At 41.6% G+C, this 20,324-nt stretch overlaps 1 protein-coding gene across 2 annotated transcripts in view; it reads left to right on the top strand.

Annotated features, from left to right (window-relative positions):
* Positions 1 to 18,332, top strand: part of LOC138945391 (conserved oligomeric Golgi complex subunit 3-like) — a 30,149-nt gene extending 11,817 nt beyond the window's left edge. Inside the window, exons 11-21 of one of the 2 annotated variants that reach the window (XM_070316824.1) lie at positions 649 to 788; positions 1,099 to 1,259; positions 2,866 to 3,076; positions 3,766 to 3,881; positions 4,109 to 4,198; positions 4,649 to 4,769; positions 8,759 to 8,803; positions 14,571 to 14,653; positions 15,051 to 15,185; positions 16,130 to 16,336; positions 18,111 to 18,332. In XM_070316824.1, the coding sequence (XP_070172925.1) occupies positions 649 to 788; positions 1,099 to 1,259; positions 2,866 to 3,076; positions 3,766 to 3,881; positions 4,109 to 4,198; positions 4,649 to 4,769; positions 8,759 to 8,803; positions 14,571 to 14,653; positions 15,051 to 15,185; positions 16,130 to 16,336; positions 18,111 to 18,257 (1,456 nt within the window). In that variant the 3' untranslated portion in view covers positions 18,258 to 18,332. The remainder of the gene's footprint in view (positions 1 to 648; positions 789 to 1,098; positions 1,260 to 2,865; positions 3,077 to 3,765; positions 3,882 to 4,108; positions 4,199 to 4,648; positions 4,770 to 8,758; positions 8,804 to 14,570; positions 14,654 to 15,050; positions 15,186 to 16,129; positions 16,337 to 18,110) is intronic. The other variant, XM_070316825.1, reaches the window with a different exon arrangement.
* The last annotated feature ends 1,992 nt before the right edge of the window (positions 18,333 to 20,324 follow it).

Here is a 20,324-nt window from a genome sequence, read left to right as displayed (position 1 = left end):
TTTTGCCTGGATATGAAGACAACAAAAGGTATGTACTTTCAAATGTTTCATATATTTTCTAAAAGAGTAAGTTCCAAACTTTGCAAAAACATAAGGTATGTAAGGTTATCTTGTGTTGTTGATTTTTAATAATTTTTTCAAAATGGCTCTAAATCGCGCGTTGGCAGGGAACACAGGGGAAATTTAGACGCGCAGCGAATGAGTTAACGATCACCTGCCCATTACGACCTCCCAGTGTTATTTTTTTTTTTTTTTTTTTTTTTTTTTTTTTAAATCTCAGTTGCATGCAGGCTGCTTCAACCCTTTCTTTTTTTTTGTTTTTTTTGTTTGTTGTTGTTGTTGGCGGGGAGCATCCTTCTTCATTGATTTTTTTTTTTTTTTTTTTTTTTTTTTTTTTTTTTTTTTGACCTCCCAGTGTTATTTTTCTCAGTGAGAATTGTAAGGAACACTTCATGCATGCACCGATAATAGTGTGAGAAGACTCAGAAGTGACTTTACATTCTAATGCCTTAGGTGTTGTCTGCTACTTGTTGCAGTTTCATGTTGAAGGGTCTGTGTATTCATTATCCAGGTGTAGCAGCTAGAGGCATTATTATTGTATTGTATTGTATAACATTGCATTGTATTGTATTGTATTGTATTGTGCAGCTCTATGCTGGAGGGTCTGTGCACACACCTGTACGACGTGTTCCGGCCGCTCATCATCCATGTCCAACACCTGGAGACACTGGCCGAGCTGTGCAGCATTCTCAACATCGAGATGATGGAGGAACACGTGCAGCAAAATCGTGAGTACAGCATCAGACTTAGTCGTACAATGGAACATCACCCCCCCCCCCCCCCCCAATAGACAAATTCCGAGAATAACTCCATCGGGTTTGTATGTGTTGTGGAAGAGTGACCTTTTCTCGTAAAACCTCTGCCAAACATTGGAGGGGCCAATCATCTGCCGTCAGATGCTGCAGGATGTTTATTGTATTGTATTGTATTGTATTGTATTGTGTGCAACCAATGAGCTGAAGGCAGATGCTGCAGGATGTTCATTGTATTGTATTGTATTGTATTGTATTGTATTGTATTGTATTGTATTGTGTGCAGCCAAGGAGCTGAAGGCGTTTGAGACCATCTGCCGTCAGATGCTGCAGGATGTTCAGGAACGGCTGGTGTACAGAACCTACATCTACATCCGCACTGACATCCTGCGCTACTCCGCCGCGCCTGGGGACCTGGCCTACCCTGAGAAACTGGAAATGATGGAGGTAGGACAGGGAAATGGACAGATATTGTTGGCTATTTGATAGCCTGAAACTGGAAATGATGGAGGTAGGACAGGGAAATGGACAGATATTGTTGGCTATTTGATAGCCTGAAACTGGAAATGATGGAGGAAGGACAGGGAAATGGACAGATATTGTTGGCTATTTGATAGCCTGAAACTGGAAATGATGGAGGAAGGACAGGGAAATGGACAGATATTGTTGGCTATTAGCCTGAAACTGGAAATGATGGAGGTAGGACAGGGAAATGGACAGATATTGTTGGCTATTTGATAGCCTGAAACTGGAAATGATGGAGGAAGGACAGGGAAATGGACAGATATTGTTGGCTATTTGATAGCCTGAAACTGGAAATGATGGAGGTAGGACAGGGAAATGGACAGATATTGTTGGCTATTTGATAGCCTGAAACTGGAAATGATGGAGGTAGGACAGGGAAATGGACAGATATTGTTGGCTATTTGATAGCCTGAAACTTGTGGTTGAGTGTACCTGCATGCACTTAATGACCAACTCTGCCGCTCCTGGGGACCTACCCTGAGAAACTGGATATGATGGAGGTAGGACAGGGAAATGGACAGATATTGTTGGCTATTAGCCTGAAACTGGAAATGATGGAGGAAGGACAGGGAAATGGACAGATATTGTTGGCTATTTGATAGCCTGAAACTGGAAATGATGGAGGAAGGACAGGGAAATGGACAGATATTGTTGGCTATTTGATAGCCTGAAACTGGAAATGATGGAGGAAGGACAGGGAAATGGACAGATATTGTTGGCTATTTGATAGCCTGAAACTGGAAATGATGGAGGAAGGACAGGGAAATGGACAGATATTGTTGGCTATTTGATAGCCTGAAACTGGAAATGATGGAGGAAGGACAGGGAAATGGACAGATATTGTTGGCTATTTGATAGCCTGAAACTGGAAATGATGGAGGTAGGACAGGGAAATGGACAGATATTGTTGGCTATTTGATAGCCTGAAACTTGTGGTTGAGTGTACCTGCATGCACTTAATGACCAACTCTGCCGCTCCTGGGGACCTACCCAGAGAAACTGGATATGGTGGAGGTAGGACAGGGAAATGGACAAATAGGGGGCCTGTTATCTCAGTTGGTAGAGCACTGGACTTGTCATTTGCAGGTCCTGGGGACCTGGTCTATCCTAAGAAACTAGAAATGATGGAGGTAGGGCTTGAGAACAATTGGTAGTAATGGTGCGGAGAGCTCATTCCATAGCTGCGATGGCTTTAAAACCAGTATGATGCTGTTGGCGTGGGTTCGACCCCCACGTTGGGTGAGGGATTTATTTCCAAGAGTCAGCTTTTGTGCAGACTTGCCTCGGTGTCCGAACGCCCCTGAGTGCATACATGCGCATAATTGATAAAGATCTCAAGTTCTCACCGAAAGTCTCAGGGCTTGGAAACATAAAAACACTTGACACTTGAAATAGAACAAAAATTGGGTAGCACTTTGCTGTATGGCAGCTTGCTTTCCCAAGGAAAAAAAGCATGCTTTCAAAGTTCCAAGCTTTTCTAAAATGTCATGATCCCGCACCTGTACTCTCATGCCCCCATCCTATTCAGAGCATAGCAGAGAGCCTGAAGAAGGGCCGGCAGCAGAAACTGACGCACTCCCGCACTCCGTCCAACGCCTCCAGCACCAGTGCCGAGGTTGCTCAGCTGACAACGGAGGGAGCCATGGCACCACCGCCGCCAACCCTGCAGGAAGAGAACGGCATTCTCAATAGCGGTGCCAGTGTGGAGACCCAGCTCACTGAGGTTCCCCTGGATAGAAGTAAGCAAAGGCTTATTCTTCTTCTTCATGGTTTGATGATGATTGTGTCTATATTCGTTGGCCCGTGGACGGGCGCAGTGCCGGGCCGTGGTGGTAAGACGTCAGCCTCTTAATCGGGAGGTCGTGAGTTTGAGTCCCGGTCGCTGCCGCCTGGTGGGTTAAGAGTGGAGATTTTTCCAATCTCCCAGGTCAACTTATGTGCAGACCTGCTAGTGACTTAACCCCCTTCGTGTGTACACGCAAACACAAGACCAAGTGTGCGCGGAAAAGATCCTGTAATCCATGTCGGAGTTCGGTGGGTAATGGAAACACGAAAATACCCAGCATGCGTACACAACGAAAGCGGAGTGAGCTGACTATGCTCTCAGAGTATAGTGTGGGGAACCCAAATGGGCAAACGAGCTCGCACGTAACCAGAACATTCTGGAACGCTGAAGAAGAAGAAAGTTGGCCCGTGATGTTGACAAAATGGGCTGTCAGTTTGAGGTCCAGGGTGCTGATCCACATAAAGCAAAGGTAAAAGAGAAAACAAATTGTGTTTGTTGTAAGGTGTCCCACAGAAATTTGGTCGGGTGCTTTTTGTGGGCGCATGTTCACTGTTGATTTTTGGAAAGTTTTAATAATTGACAATCACAATACTCACAAGTATTTTTGACCAATAGGTTTTATGGCAGATGTACTTTATGCAGGCATGGACGAGGCGGTGAGCAACATGCCCATGTCACCAGCAGACCTGCATGGCATGTGGTACCCCACTGTACGCCGCACTCTGGTCACCCTGTCCAAACTCTACCGCTGCATCGACGTAAGGACCAATATATGATATTCAGCAGCTTTACAGAATTCATCACTTTTTTTGTGTATTTTGCTTTATATGGTAAATACTTACATACATGCATGCGTGTCAGAGCGAGCAATGAAAAGACACACAAATACTGTACTCGCATGTTTAACAAAAATGATACGAATCAAAATGATATGGTAAGTTCATTGTTTGCAATTTAATTTTTTAAACATTTCACATCTTTGCAGAGGACAACATTTCAGGGGCTGTCGCAGGAGGCCCTGCAAGCCTGTGTGGAGTCTCTGAAGAACGCCAGGGATGGTATCACAAAGCGCAAGGTTAGAACATACAAATGGATTGCGAAAATACGATGACACACTCGCACGCATGACACTTGCGTGCGCACACAGACACACATATTCGCACACACACACACATATGCATGCACGCATACATGCGCATACATGCACACGCACACACACACACTCACACACACACACACACACACACACACACACACACACGTGTGCATAACGCATGCACACAAACACACATGCACACACATACACACACATACACACACACACACACACGCACACACACACACACACACACACACACACACACACACACACACACACACATGTGTGTCTGACTTGGTAATTTGGAAACACACAGGTAAGCTGTTCAAAAATGTTCTAATCGTTTGTGGGATTTGTTTCAAATCTGTGTGAATGTTACCACGCTTTGCTCTTTTTTTATATTTTTTATTTTAATTTTTTTTGCAGGCTGCTTTAGACGGCCAGCTATTCCTCATCAAACATCTTCTAATCCTGCGAGAGCAGATCGCCCCTTTCCAGGCCGACTTCTCCATACGCGAGACACATCTGGACTTCAGCAAGATCAAAGGTCAGTTTGGGGATAAAGGCAGGTTTTGTTGTTGTTTTTTCTCTCGACAATGTCCTGATTTTGGCCCATGTGCAGTTCATTGCCTCACGGAAAGAATCACAAGGAGTTAGCTCTTCTTTAATCATGTGACGTCACTTCCACGGGGCTATATCAGGAGATCGCTGTTGTTTTATTTCAGATTTCCTTGTCGTCTTTTATTTGTTGCATTTGTAATTATGCATTCATCTCTGTTTTGTGTTGTGATTTATGAGTGTGACTGACGACATGATAGTTGCTGTTTGATTTTTCAGTGTTAGAGTCCTTTTTGATTCCTTCTTTGCTGACCTTTGTCTTTTTTTACTTTGGGAAATATGAGCTAGGATGTGTGAGGATGAGTACTGTGGAACACCGCTTTTAAGATCTTCAAAAATGGGAGAAAATCAGGTGTTAAAATGGAGGGAGTCTTAAAATGGAGGGAGTCTTGAAATGGAGGGAGTCTTGAAATGGAGGGAGTCTTAAAATGGAGGGAGTCAAAATGGAGGGAGTCTTGAAATGGAGGGAGTCTTAAAATGGAGGGAGTCTTAAAATGGAGGGAGTCTTAAAGTGGAGGGAGTCGTAAAATGGAGGGAGTCTTGAAATGGAGGGAGTCTTAGAATGGAGGGAGTCTTAGAATGGAGGGAGTCTTAGAATGGAGGGAGTCTTAGAATGGAGGGAGTCTTAAAATGGAGGGAGTCTTAAAATGGAGGGAGTCTTAAAATGGAGGGAGTCTTAAAATGGAGGGAGTCTTAAAATGGAGGGAGTCTTAAAATGGAGGGAGTCTTAAAATGGAGAGAGTCTTAAAATGGAGGGAGTCTTAAAATGGAGGGAGTCTTAAAATGGAGATACATTTACAGAGGTTATGAACAGAAAATCTGTACAAACAAGGTCTTAACAAGGGGGAAGTCTTAAACTGGAGGGGGGGGGTGTCTTAAAAGGGAGGTTCCTCTGTTTATCAGGCATTGGAATTGTCCGCCGAAAGGCAAATTTCCGCCGATTTTTTGTTGTTGTTCCGCCGAAAAAGCTTCAGTGTCCGCCGAAAAAATAAGTGGGGGAGGCAAAAATGGTTCTGAGAACTGAATTTAATGGCTGACTTGGAGCTCAGATGACACCAAATTGCACAATTTGGGTTCTTTGGAGATGCAAGTGACAAACTGCAGAATTGTTCATTCTTTTGCTTCATGCACCAGTCAGTTTTACGCTTGTCTAACATTTTAGGCCTAGAGCATGTTTTTACTGTACGGTAGGCAAGAGAGATATAATCTTTTATGTTTACAATACTAACTTTGTCTCTATGTTTGTTTGTCATATTTGTCTTAAAATGTATGCAGAGGGCATGTTTTAAAGGTACTGGCAGAAAGAGAGTTCACTTTGTTATTTTCGCCGTGCTCCACTTGTCTGCACACTGACTTTTAACTTCTGTATATGACTAAATAAGCATGTTGTGTACACAACTATTTCACGTTTTTTTAATCATAACAATTCCTGTTTTCATTACAAAAATAGCCAACCAAAAGCATAGTATTGCACAGTTTACTTGTCTTCAATCGAGAAAGAGGATCTCAAAATTGCAAAATAAAAGAGAGGATGAAAGTCGCTTGTTCATTTCAATGCTTGTTATTCTCTCAGGTGCCAGGAGAATGGTTCCGAAATAACTCTCACTTACTCGGTTACACATGTCGTATGCATTTAGAGTGCTTACTTCCCTTTGTTTATCAGATCTCAAAATGGCAATCCACCTCTGTGGAAGAAGAAGTTTTTAAGATTTTTAAGTTTTCCCTCATGTTCCTCTGTGCGGTCAGGTTTTGCAGCATTGATTTTGGTGCATGGTCCAACCCTTTTTCTTACAGCTCCTAATTGCGTGTGTGTTCTCCCAGAGAAAAGATAACATATTCTGAGCACCCAAAGGCAGTCACAATCAATTTATGATGCTCATTATTTTCCTTCTGGGCAATATGATGTCTTGTGTCATCGACAGAGATGCTGGTACAGTCACTACCAAAATAAATTAAAATGAAACTCCTACTATCCAATTCAAGAACATACATTACTGAAGTGATCAAATCGGCTTCATGCTTTGTTTTGTAGTCTGCATGATGCAATCGTGAATCAGACGGCAAAAATGTTTAAACGCTTTAGTAGAAGAAGGAGGGACTTTGAACTGAAAAGATCCCCCGAAATCGGTGTATGGCTGCGTAAATTGTAGGGTACATGTGAAAACCGACTCCTGCAAAAAGCACAAGTGCACGTGGGAGTTTCAGCCCATGAATGAAGAAGAAGAACTGAAAATATTCCAAACGTAGATGTGCTGTAGATTGAATCAATGTCTCATCCGCACAAAAGGAGCAGGCCGTTTCTGCAATTTTGTCTCTTTTAAATTTGTGTGCAAGGGAGTTCTGTTTGCAGTGCCTTGCTTTTGATCTCCACAATTTAGCTGCTCGCATAGAAAGCAAAGAACACTCTCTCCTAATGCTTTGCATGTGTGTACGCACTGCTGTCTCTTCTTCTGTTTGGGGATGAGGGATGTTTATTGTTAATGGAATAGGGATTCAAAATGGAAACGTAGTAAAAAGGTGTTCTCCTTTCAATCATTAAACAAGATTTAATATGAGGTCTTTAAGGGAAAACTACAAAAAGTGAGTTGAAGATTTAACTCTGAGCAAAAGAAAATGAATAGATACTCTGTGTGTGTGCGTGCGTGCGTGCGTGCAGTGTGTGTGTGTGTGTGTGTGTGTTGTGTGTGTGTGTGTGTGTGTGTGTGTGTGTGTTGATGATAATTAGTTTTAACGTCCTCTTAGAACCAATTGGCCTATCTTGGGACAGGTAGAGTTGATATGCTTTATGGGGGGACAGGACACTGGACAGACATGCAAACAGAGAACACATATGATCGTGTTATAGATCTGGAAGTCTGTTGTTGCGATATTTCAAAATGGGGATGGAAGTAAAGATTTTGTTGGGGTTGTTGCCATAGTGTACGCGAAATATAGTTGGAGTGGAGCGGTTTTGTAGGCTTATTTGCTTTTTATTTATGTCAAATATTTTTCAGACTTTTGAATAATGCCAAAATAATGTAATAAAGAACTGGCTGAATAAGTAAATAAATACTTAACTAGAAACATAAAACAAAATTTATTAGCCAAATAAGAATATTAAATATAACTTGCTAAAATAGTATATCAGAATGGGGAACTTAAGTTCAGGTAGGAGGGCTGTGTATGTGTGTGTGTGTGTGCGTGTGTCTGTGTGTGTGTGTGTGTGTATGTGTGCGTGTATGTGCGTGTGTGTGTGTGTGTGTGTGTGTGTGTGTGTGTGTGTGTGGGTGAGAGAGAGAGAGAGAGAGAGAGAGAGAGAGAGAGAGAGAGAGAGAGAGAGAGAGAGAGAGAGGCAGATTCACACGGGATGTAGCCCCTGCTAACAATGGCTCTCTATTTATTCACATGACTAGTACATGCAGTACATTAAATGATTTATTTGCAATCAATTTCTGCTGCTCATTATTTTCCTTCTGGGAAGTATGATGTCTTGGGTCATAGACAGAGATGCTGGTACTTAACTTCAACAAAGCACCAGCTGATTATTGTATTTAGTGAGCTGTGTAATGTAATGCTATTAGATAAGCAAAGTCCGAAAGCAAATGTCTATTTTTGTTTGTTTGTTTGTTTGTTTGTTGGATACGATTAGAAATAGAATAAACTACAAAGACTCAGACTTAAATTTTGATACTTTTTAAATAAAGTTCAGGTCAGTTGAGTTCAGGTTAACATAATTTGTGCTTACATTTTAATTGGGAGAAAAGGCTCGGCATGAATATCATTCCTCATGAAATATTTTAGTCTGTTTTATATCAGAACAGATAAGAAAAAAAGGCTCAGGCTAAAATCTTGATCATTAATAAAGTTCAGTTCAGTTCAGGGTTACTTACATATAATCTTTGCTGCGACATTTGTGCTTACGGACGCCTGTTTTCACAGAAATGGCAAAGTCTCATGGAGGGCTGGGGCTCAACTCTTTCCTGGGTAAGACTTTTTGCTTTGTGTCTTTCCGTTTCGTCTTACTCGGTTCTTCGGCCTGCTGGGGATGCTGCCTGAACTTCTGTGCTTTCTGTGTTGTCTGGAGAAGTCGTGACACTGACATTGTTTACATGTATAAATCTCTGTTAGCTTAGCTTTCATGGGTGAGAAAGAATCATCTTTGTCCTAGTATCGTTTATATTTTTGTCTTGCATGAGTCACACTTGTCACTGAAAACGATGATGTTTTTCGTTTGTTTCGTGGGAGACGTCTGCATGTTAGCTGAGACTGATAAAGGGAGGTAACCTCTTCTTCGACTTCTTCCCAAATCCCCTCTCTCTCCAGCTTCTCTCCGACAGCCTAGTGTCAGTTTTTCTGTTTGTTCTTTCATGTGGGTAAAAAATAAAAAGAGATTTATATACTTCGTCTGCTTTTCAGGGAAAATAGTGCATGTTCTGGCAGCTGGTTTGACCTCAATATTCTCTTGCTGAAATTGCTTTCTGGAATAGAGGGTTTCAAACATCAGGGTGTACATCCTTTTGCTGAAATTGTTGTCTGTAATTCAGCGTTTCAATATGCAGCTTACAAGCAACTTAGGAAACTGCTTTCTACAACATGAGCAAGTTCAAGCACACTCAGTTAATAGACGATGTTCAGAAATAACTTTTGCTGTGGGAAAAAAGGGAAAACAAACCTGCGTGACAGAATAGGCCAATAACTAGCGAGCGGCGTGTTGCTACACGTTGTCAGCGAGCACCTGTAAGACACGCAACTCAATAGTGATTTGGTGAGCACAATGTATTTTGTCATGCGTTTTTGTTTGCCCTCTTTTTTTTCCGCAGCAAAAGTTATTTCCAGAAGTCGTCTATTAACAGAGATGGGACAATGTGTGCATGTATCAGAGATACGTGTTTGTACATGTTCTTGTGTAATCATCTTTCAGATCATCTTCTTTCGGCCTTGTGTATACTTTGTCCAAATCTAAGACTAAAGATAGTGTTTACTGTCAATCTTTGGTGTAGCCATTTGTCACTCCGTTGGGCTTTATGTAAAGTATTTTGAACTTGATCACGGAAGAAGACAAGCAAATGTGTTCATGGTCGTTGGACCATTACTTCAAGAGAGTATAGTCAGTTACTTCATAAATTTGGGCAGCTGAAGCCTGTGCATGATGAGGCGACTTCATTGATTTAATTCTTAATAAATGTGATGTATTTTATGTCTGTGATCGCCTGACACTGCATGGCAATTTTCCTTGTTTTTATAAGGACAGTAAACTTTTGAGTCTTTGATGGCATGATTTTTGCGGAAGTATGTAACGATAGAAATCAACAGGAGAGAGAGTACTTCAGTGTATGTTTGATATCAGCTTGAGTGCACGGAATCATTTTTTGTCTCTGGTGTCAAAGTTATCTTTGAGATTTGTGTGTGTGTAAGTTGTTGCATGCTCTTCTCTGTATTGTGTGTGTGTGTGTGTGTGTGTGTGTGTGTGTGTGTGTGTGTGTGTGTGTGTGTGTGTGTGTGTGTGTGTGTGTGTGTGTGTGTGTCTGTCACACAGTGTGTGTGTGTGTGTATGTGTGTGTGTGTTTGCATGTGTGTGTGTGTGTGTGTGTGTGTGTGTGTGTAGGTGCATGCGTGCATGCATGCGTGTGTGAGTTTGTATGTGTGTGTGTGTGCATGTGTGTGTAGACCATATATGTGTGTGGGTGACACTATACTGATACAAATGCACAACAGACTTTTTGACAATTTGTTTTCATTTACAATACATGTATTACCATGCAAACTGTATTTGTATGTCTTTCATCTGTACTGTCTCTTTAGGTTTTGTTTTTTTCTTTTTCACTTCTCAAATACCGGTAGTGTTTTACTACTTTTAGTATAGTGTGGGAACTTAGTTGATTAGAAATTTGGTGGTGAAGCATCCAGCTTGTGTCAAAATTATCAACAGGAATTTTGGCAAAGCAAACATTGTGGGAAATAGACTAGATTCCTGCATTGCATTTATCATAGCGCTGTGGTACATTCTATTTTATACTGGCATGTCTGCGGATTTAAAAAAATAAATAAAAAGAAAAGCTATTGATGGAAGTTAATTAAGATTAGAATGATATACATGTGGAGGCTCTACATAAGACCACCAGCTTCATAACCAGAGCTGAACTCCAAGTGTAACCTAGGCGAACGACAAGAAGAAGAAGAAGATTAGAATGATATGTAACTGAAATCATGTGTTTTGGGTTGTTAATTGCATGTGGTTTAAATCATGCCATGTGCCCACTTTATTAAAAAAAAACATAACACTATTGTCTTGCTTTCTTCACTAAATAAAAGCATCATCTTGCTTTCTTTATTGTTCAGTTTTTAAACCATGGTTAACACACTAATATTTGTTTGCCTTCTGGTTAGTTAGATATACAGTGGTACCTGTGATGAAAGGACACCCTTGGGACCAGCTAACAGTGTCCCCACATTGCAGGTGGCCTGTCATGACAGGTATAGTTTGGTAGAGATAATGTTATATGAAGTCTATATCGCGCGCGTATCTCCAGACTCGGATTCAAGGCGCAGTGTGTGAGATGGAATTTTTTACACAATACATCACGCATTCACATCGGCCAGCAGATCGCAGCCATTTCGGCGCATATCCTACTTTTCACGGCCTATTATTCCAAGTCACACGGGTATTTTGGTGGACATTTTTTATCTATGCCTATACAATTTTGCCAGGAAAGACCCTTTTGTCAATCGTGGGATCTTTAACGTGCACACCCCAATGTAGTGTACACGAAGATAATAGACAAAGGGACCTCAGAATGTGTCCTTTTAAGGAGGTGTCCTCTCATCGGAGGGGCCACACATCACAGGTACCACTGTATGCACTTTTGTGTACTAATTTATAAGTACACGTACGGTATGGTTTGCAGTCAGACTGCTACTGTCATGTTTGCTGTAGTCACTAAACTCAGTGTAGTGAAAAGTTAATTATGCTCTTGCTGTTCATGCTTTGCTGAGATCTGACTCATTCTACTAACCTGCTTTGGTTAACATTTCTTTTAGTGACAATATTAATCATTAGTCTGTGTAAGCTTTCTTGTAGTTGAAAATTATTGTGTTAATGGTGTGTTCATCGATGAACGGGTAGCTTTACTAACAGAGAGATTTTGTCAGTAACCAGCTGTCTTTAGCTCATATGTTGGGGGTGCAGGGGATGTTTGGGGGAGGAGGGTATCGATCTATATTTATATTTAGCAACATAATTCTCATTACTTGAAAATGGATGTTAAGGGAGTGACTGCCTCTTGTGACCCTAAAAGCCAACAGTAAAATGATAAGTGTCTGTCTGTCTGTCTGTCTGTCTGTCTGTCTGTCTGTCTGTCTCCCTTTCTGTGTAAATGTGTGTGTGTGTGAATCTCTCTCTCTCTCTCTCTCTCTCTCTCTCTCTCTCTCTCTCTCTCTCTCTCTCTCTCTCTCTCTCTCTCTCTCTCGACTCTCTCTCTCCCTCTCTCTCTCTCTCGACTCTCTCTCTCGCTCTCTCTCTCTCTCTCTCTCTCTCTCTCTCTCGACTCTCTCTCTCTCTCTCTCTCTCGACTCTCTCTCTCTCTCTCGACTCTCTCTCTCTCTCTCTCTCTCTCTCGACTCTCTCTCTCTCTCTCTCTCGACTCTCTCTCTCTCTCTCGACTCTCTCTCTTTCTCTCTCTCTCTCGACTCTCTCTCTCTCTCTCTCTCTCTCTTGATCTCTCTCTCTCTCGACTCTCTCTCTCTCTCGACTCTCTCTCTCTCGACTCTCTCTCTCTCTCTCTCTCTCTCTCTCTCTCTCTCTCTCGACTCTCTCTCTCTCTCTCTCTCTCTCTCTCTCTCTCTCTTTTGCTTGTTCACTGAGCATTAACTGTCATACATGATACCACTCTCTCTCTCTCTCTTTCTTTATCCCGATCTTTGTTCTTATCCAGTCCCTAGTGTGTGATGCAGTTTGGGAAATTCACAGCGACATAGTACGTTCTTGTAACTGTTTCTCAGGGTTTGTGTAAATTCCGGCACAGGATCTGCTGCTCCACAATATACAGTATCTTGCTCTTTGTTTGCAGAAGTAGCATCCTGCAAGTGTATGCTCAGATCCTCGAGGAAAAAAGACATTCACAGAATTACAGTGGAACCCCCCTTTTAAGACACCCCAATTTAAAAACGTCCTCCCTTTCAAGGCCCAATTTACTCAGATTTTTTTCTTCATAACCTCAGTAACTTTATTCCCATTTTGAGACTCCCTCCTAGGGCGGGGATGTAGCTCAGTCGGTAGCGCGCTGGATTTGCATGGGTGAAAGTAGCCCGTCAATTGACTGAAATCCGTCAATCTGAAAACAAGTCTGACGGAAATTCCGTCAATCCGCAATATTTATTAAAAAAAAAAAAAAAAAAAAAAAAAAAAAAAAATTTTTATTTTATTTTTTTTATAAATTTTTAAGCGGAACGCGTTTTTGAACTGCTATGCGGTAAACCCCGTAGGTGAGGTTTCTTCGCTTTCGGATTCGCTCTGCATCACGATAAAAAAAAAGTTCTCGCGTTTTGGCAGGCATTATGAAGTGGTGACACGATTTCTGCGACAAAGATACCGGTTTTGACGGAAAACGCATGGACAGATCTTATTGATGCTGGTCTAGCCAACAAATGGCGATGGGACTGGTTGGAGTTCATGAAACTAAAACTGTGTGTGATAAGTTTGGTGCTTGAAACTCAAGTGCTTTTCCTTGAGAACTTTGCACTATAAGAGATGCTACTGCTTAGTTGCTACTTTGTGCAGTGCTACATCATGCTGTTTGCATGTGTGACATTCTGTTTCATCATTTATTTCAATGCCTGTCTGGCAATGTTTGCTTCTTATAATTAAATATTTCGAACTTTTATTTCAGTTGTTCAGTTGTTCAGTTTCTATTTCATTTAGTAATTGGCTGTTGTCAATGTTAATTGTTATCAATTGTGTCGTTGTGTTGGAAGATGCAAGTGTGAAAAGATACAAAAGATAAATGATTACTTCTGTGAATTGTTTTGATTTTGTTTACCCTTTTTACCATATCATTAGAATCTGAAGGTATTTTTTTGACCTGCATGATAGTGACAAAAAGTGTATTTTTTTGCCAGGAAAGGCCACAAAATCACAATGTATAATGCAAAAATTCGTTTTTGGCCGGGGGGCGTTGCCCCCCTGGACCCCCTAACCCCGTACCCCGCCAGGGCCTGGGCGGCCCCTGGACCCCTGCCTCAAAAAATTTTCAGTCAATTTGATTTTCATAGCTTTCACCCATGGATTTGTATCCAGTTGGCCGCTGTCAGCGTGAGTTCGTCCCCACGTTCGGCGAGAGATTTATTTCTCAGAGTCAACTTTGTGTGCAGACTCTCCTCGGTGTCCGAACACCCCCCGTGTGTACACGCAAGCACAAGACCAAGTGCGCACGAAAAAGATCCTGTAATCCATGTCAGAGTTCGGTGGGTTATAGAAACACGAAAATACCCAGCATGCTTCCTCCGAAAACGGCGTATGGCTGCCTAAATGGCGGGTTAAAAAACGGTCATACACGTAAAATTCCACTCGTGCAAAAAACACGAGTGTACGTGGAAGTTTCAGCCCACGAACGCAGAAGAAGAAGAAGAAGAAGAAGAAGACTCCCTCCTTGAATTTAAAGACCCACTTTTCTCAGGGTTTTTTAGGTCTTAAAAGGGGGGTTCCACCGTAGTATGCATGTAGATGTTGTTGACAGCGGTGAGGTTTGTGTTACAGATGCAGCCTACTCGCTCATGAACCATAAGTCCCAGCTGTTTGCCATGAACAGCACCAATTCACTGCTGCAGTTTGTTTTGGAGGTAAGCAACTTGTGCTGACCCTTATATTTCAATGCAATTATTAATTTATTGATACAGATTAATACAAGCCTGCTTGTATATGTAAGTCAGACATGTTAAACATGATTGTTTATACCTGGCAGTCTGTGTGTGTGTGTGTGTGTGTGTGTGTGTGTGTGTGTGTGTGCGTGCGTGCGTGCGTGCGTGCATGCATGCGTGGGATTATACATGTACAGATGTGTGTGTGTGTGTGAATACAAATGTTTGTGTGCGAGTCTGTTGCATGTGTGTCTGCGTGTGTGTCTTTTCCAATACACAGTTAATAAATTTGTTCCTCTTGTACATATTCCAGAACAAAAGAATTATGATTGAAAAAAAAAGTAAATTAAACAAAACGATAATTGTTGTATGTGAACAGGGCACCCCCCAAGTGACGGAGATGTTTATTGACTCCAAGCGTGACGTGGACCAACAGCTGAAGACAACGTGTGAGGACTTCATCAAGCATGTCACTGACCTCTTCACTGGGCCTCTGCAGACATTCCTGTCCAGGGTAAGACTCATAAGATGTAACAAGATAACAATAAAAATGTACTCACCAGAAATAGACATCGAAGCCACTGCACTCTAATAGCTGGTTGGCCTTATGTGACCTCGTGTCAATGACCAATATTATTAGCTGAGACCAGGGCTGAGGTACACGAAGCAGAAGTGGGTACACCCCCAACTGGGTGGGAACAAACCACGCAGTCTGATTGGTTGCAATCACAGCAATTCTCAGTTTCAACCAATCCAAACCAAAGCTGCGTACAAGCCATTTGGGTGGCACCCAGATTCGCTTTGTGCACCTCAGCCCAGCTGCCGGGCCTAGTTCATCATCATTATCATATCATCATCGTCATTATCATCATCATCGTCATCATCATCATTATCATCACATGTATAATTTTTTCCCACCTCTTGTTGTTAACTTTTAATTTTTTTAATTTTTTAATTTTATCATTGTGTGTCTGTGCGTCCCAAGGAAAGATTGTAAGAAAAGGCATAGCCTTAAATCTTAATCCTTGTAAAATAAAGTTCAATTTAATTCAATTCAATTCAGACACTAACTCTTTTCTGGTGAGTTCATTTTTGTTGTTATCTTGTGAGTTCCTCTCACCTGCAGTCCCTTGTTCCCTTTCTTTTTTCATAAGACATAAGACATGATTTTATTTCAACTATGTGCAGTGTATAGGAATCTTTCTTGGCTTGAGAACATTCAATAATTCAAACATAACGAAATACAATGTGCTCACTGAATTGCTCGCACACACCACACACACACACACACACACACACGCACGCACGCACGCACGCACGCACGCACGCACACACACACACACACACACACACACACACACACACTCTCTCTCTCTCTCTCTCTCTCTCTCTCTCTCTCTCTCTCTCTCTCTCTCTCCACTCCTCTTTTTCACTGTCACACTTGTTTTCCTTCTCCAGGCGACGGTAGTAGTGGAGATGAAGAAAGACGACGGAACTCAGCGAGTGGTTCTGCGCACCCAGCCCTTCGCCACGCCAGAGAAGGTGCATGACGTAGCCACGGAGACGTACCGTAACATCAAGACACGTCTGCCTGCGTTGCAGCGAAGCATGGCCCTCTACCTGGCCAACCGTGACACGGAGGCCATTCTCTTCAGGCCTATCAAGGTAAGGATTGTTCTGTGGTTTGTTTTTACATTTAGTCAAGTTTTAACTAAATGTTTTAACATAGAGGGGGAATCGAGACGAGGGTCGTGTGGATGTGTGTCTGTGTGTGTCTGTGTGTGTGTGTGTGTGTGTGGGGGTGTGTGTGTGTAGAGCGATTCAGAGTAAACTACTGGACCGATCTTTATGAAATTTGACATGAGAGTTCCTGGGTATGATATCCCCAAACGTTTTTTTCCTTTTTTCAATAAATGTCTTTGATGACGTCATATCCCGCTTTTTGTAAAAGTTGAGGCGGCACTGTCACACCCTCATTTTTCAATCAAATTGATTGAAATTTTGGCCAAGCAATCTTCGACGAAGGCTGGACTTCGGTATTGCATTTCAGCTTGGTGGCTTAAAAATTAATTAATGACTTTGGTCATTAAAAATTTGAAAATTGTAATAACATTTTTTATTTTATAAAACGATCCAAATTTACGTTCATCTTATTATTCATCATTTTCTGATTCCAAAAACATATAAATATGTTATATTTGGATTAAAAACAAGCTCTGAAAATTAAAAAAATTAAAAATTATGATCAAAAATTAAATTTTTTAAATCAATTTAAAAACACTTTCATCTTATTCCTTGTCGGTTCCTGATTCCAAAAACATATAGATATGATATGTTTGGATTAAAAACACGCTCAGAAAGTTAAAACGAAGAGAGGTACAGTAAAGCGTGCTATGAAGCACAGCGCAACCGCTACCGCGCCAAACAGGCTCGTCACTTTCACTGCCTTTTGCACTAGCGGCGGACTACGTTCAATTTCATTCTGTGAGTTCCACAGCTTGACTAAATGTAGTAATTTCGCCTTACGTGACTTGTTTGTTTTACAGTGGAACCCCCCTTTTAAGACCTCCAAAAATCTGTGAAATTCAGGTCTTAAAAAGGAGGGAGTCATAAAATTGGGGTAAATTTACAGAGGTTATGAAACAAAAATCTGAAAATGCAAGGTCTTGAAAGGGGGGGTCACCCTGTATTAAGAGTTGTACTTATTAACCTTTCTTGTTGTTTGAGTTTGTCAAAGTAAGACTGTGTGTACTGCTTTCGTGTGTTTAATTTGTGTACATTTGCAGAATTGTCAAAAAAAAGTTGTTGTTTTAGGTTTCAGAACAAAGATCCATTAATTTTGTCTAGGTGATTGCCATTCACACAGATACTGTTTTAATATGAAGGCTTAGATGTTAGATGTACACTCCGTAAGAAAAATAAGAGCACAAACACAATTTAAAAGACCCAACTCAAGGCTGTAAACCAGCAGAAATATACTGAAGCTTTTTCCTTCTTTTTTTCAAACCGAATTTTCTTCTTTTTGTCTCTTTTTCTGTGCAAAGCTATCTTCCTCTCTATCCAAAATTCCAGGTAGATTTCCTTGACATTTAAGCAATTTGAAAATTGGATTTTCCTTATTGGTACTCGTCTTGTTTGTTTCGACCAGCATGATACAATACCCCTTCTGTTTGGAATTATGTTATAGACTGTGCAATGTGTTATTCATTGATATGTGTGTGATTGCACTGTTAATAATGTTATGTTATTTTTTTTCCCCCAATGATTGTACAGCGCTTTGAGCAGGGTTTAAACCCTGGATACACGTGCTTTATAAATAGTATGCATTATCATTATTATTATTATTGTAATGTCTGGGTATGTGTGTGTGGACATGTGTGTGTGTGTGTGTGTGTGTGTGTGTGTGTGTGTGTGTGTGTGTGTGTGTGTGTGTCAACAGGTGAACATCCAGCAGAACTACGGCAAGCTGTCACAGCTGTTGTTGGATCACTACACAGAGGAGGACCGCTTGATAGTCGCCTGCCCCAGCACCGAACAGATCAACTTGCTGCTCGCCCCCGCCACCATGCGCCAGTCTTTGTCCTAATCCCTCCCTCCCAACTTACTATTTTTATTTCCCACAATTCCGAGAGGAGTTGGGTTACATGAGAGCGATCGCGGGAAATTGTCAAAATGAGGTCCAGCTGGGGGTGTTTCGTGTAATCCCTAACCTCTCTACATTGTGGTCGATAAAACTACAATTAGACTTCACTTACTAAGGCAAACTTGTCATAATTTTATAAATCTCCTGATATCTTCTGTCTCTCCAACAAGTCGGGCGGGGATATAGCTCAGTTGGTAGCGCGCTGGATTTGTATTCAGTTGGCCGCTGTCAGCGTGAGTTCGATCCCAGGTTCGGCGGAAATTTATTTCAGAGTCAACTTTGTGTGCAGACTCTCTTCGGTGTCCGAACCCTCCCCCCGTGTACACTACATTGGGTGTGCACGTTAAAGATCCCACGATTGACAAAAGGGTCTTTCCTGGCAAAATTGCTTAGGCACAGTTAATAATTGTCTACCTATACCCGTGTGACTTGGAATAATAGGTCGTGAAAGGTAAATATGCGCCGAAATGGCTGCAATCTACTGGCCGTATAAAATTTCATCTCACACGGCATCACTGCAGAGCGCCTAGAACTGTACCCACGGAATATGCGCGATATAAGCGTCATTGATTGATTGATTGATTGAAGTCTTGTATTTCTATCATCCCAGGGCAGCTTCTGGGATGATTGTGTGATTCTAGGAAGCTTAGAATGAATATTCAATGTGTTAAACGGGCTTAAAGTTTCTTTAGAACTTGGACTTCTGTTTATGCAACATTTCGGGGACCATGTGATATGAGAAAATGTTTTTGTGTAACTGTGAGATTAAGTTGTGGCTTTGTGTGTGCGAGAGGCGTTCATGCAGCATAACTGGAAGATTGTCCGATTCAGAGATTGTGGTTGTGTGCCTGGTGGTTATGTCTGCATGTGTGTACCTATTGCTATCATTGTTCAGCATAACTGGAAGATTGTCTGATTCAGAGGTTCTCTGGGGTTGTGCAGGGCCGGATCTGGGGGGGGGTTCCTGGGGTTCCGGACCCCCCCCCCCCCCCCCCCCCCCCCCCCCCCGGCCATCCAATGTACCTCTCAGAGAGAAAAAAATGTGGACTTTGGACCCCTGCCTTCAGTTGGAACCCCCCCCTCAAACGAACTTGGTCCGGCCCTGTTGTGTGCCTGGTGGTTATGTCTGTCTGCAAGCGTGTGCCTATTTCTGACATTGTTAATGAAGAAACATATGCGTGTTAACATATGTTAAGCATAACTTGAAGATTGTCTGATTCAGAGGTTATCTGGGGTTGTGTGCCTGATGGTCATGTCTGCAAGTGTGTGCCTATGGCCGACGTTGTTAATGTATGAACATATGCGAACATAACTTCAAGATTGTCTGAATCAGAGAATTGTCTGCAAGTGTGTATATATGGCTGACATTGTTAACATACGTTGTTAACATAATGCATTGTGTCTCCATCAGGTGTGCTTGAAGATCGTCTGAATCAGAGGTTGTCTGCAAGCGTATGCCTGTGGTTGACATTGTTAGTGTATATTGTTATAACGTCAGCTTTTTGTGTGCATCTTGTGTACATGAAACATTTTGTGAACCAGAGTGTCTGTAGTTGTGTGCCTGTGGTTTGATAATGTTATAGTGTATGTTGTTATGCATTTCTTGCATCAAGGCTGTGATTTGGTGACTTTGATTTTCAAGTTAACTTAAAAAAGCGTTTGTGTAAAACATAAATGGTGATTCTTGTTCAACTAATGACTAAGTACTATTGGTGCTGTATGCTGGGAATATACATTTATTATGGAATTTAATCTTCAGCTCAGATAATTGTCTGCAGCGCACACATTCGCATGAATCTCAACACAGGCATGATATATCCTTGAAATTGTGTAGAAAAGGAAAAAAAGCATAAAAACATCCATCTAGAAAGTCTTTGTGAAAAACAAAACGTAATAGTGTGCAATCTGAGAGTCTTGGTTGGCTGCAAGAGATTACGAAAAGACAAATATTCCCTTACTTCCAAGGGTACTGTAAAGAATTAGAAGAAACCGTTTTACTATGTTCATAGC

This window comes from Littorina saxatilis, linkage group LG13, assembly GCF_037325665.1.
Source record: "Littorina saxatilis isolate snail1 linkage group LG13, US_GU_Lsax_2.0, whole genome shotgun sequence".
Taxonomy (NCBI): Eukaryota; Metazoa; Mollusca; class Gastropoda; order Littorinimorpha; family Littorinidae; genus Littorina; species Littorina saxatilis.
The sequence above is the reverse complement of the archived record's forward strand: the minus strand, read 5'-3'. Positions and strand labels throughout refer to the sequence as shown.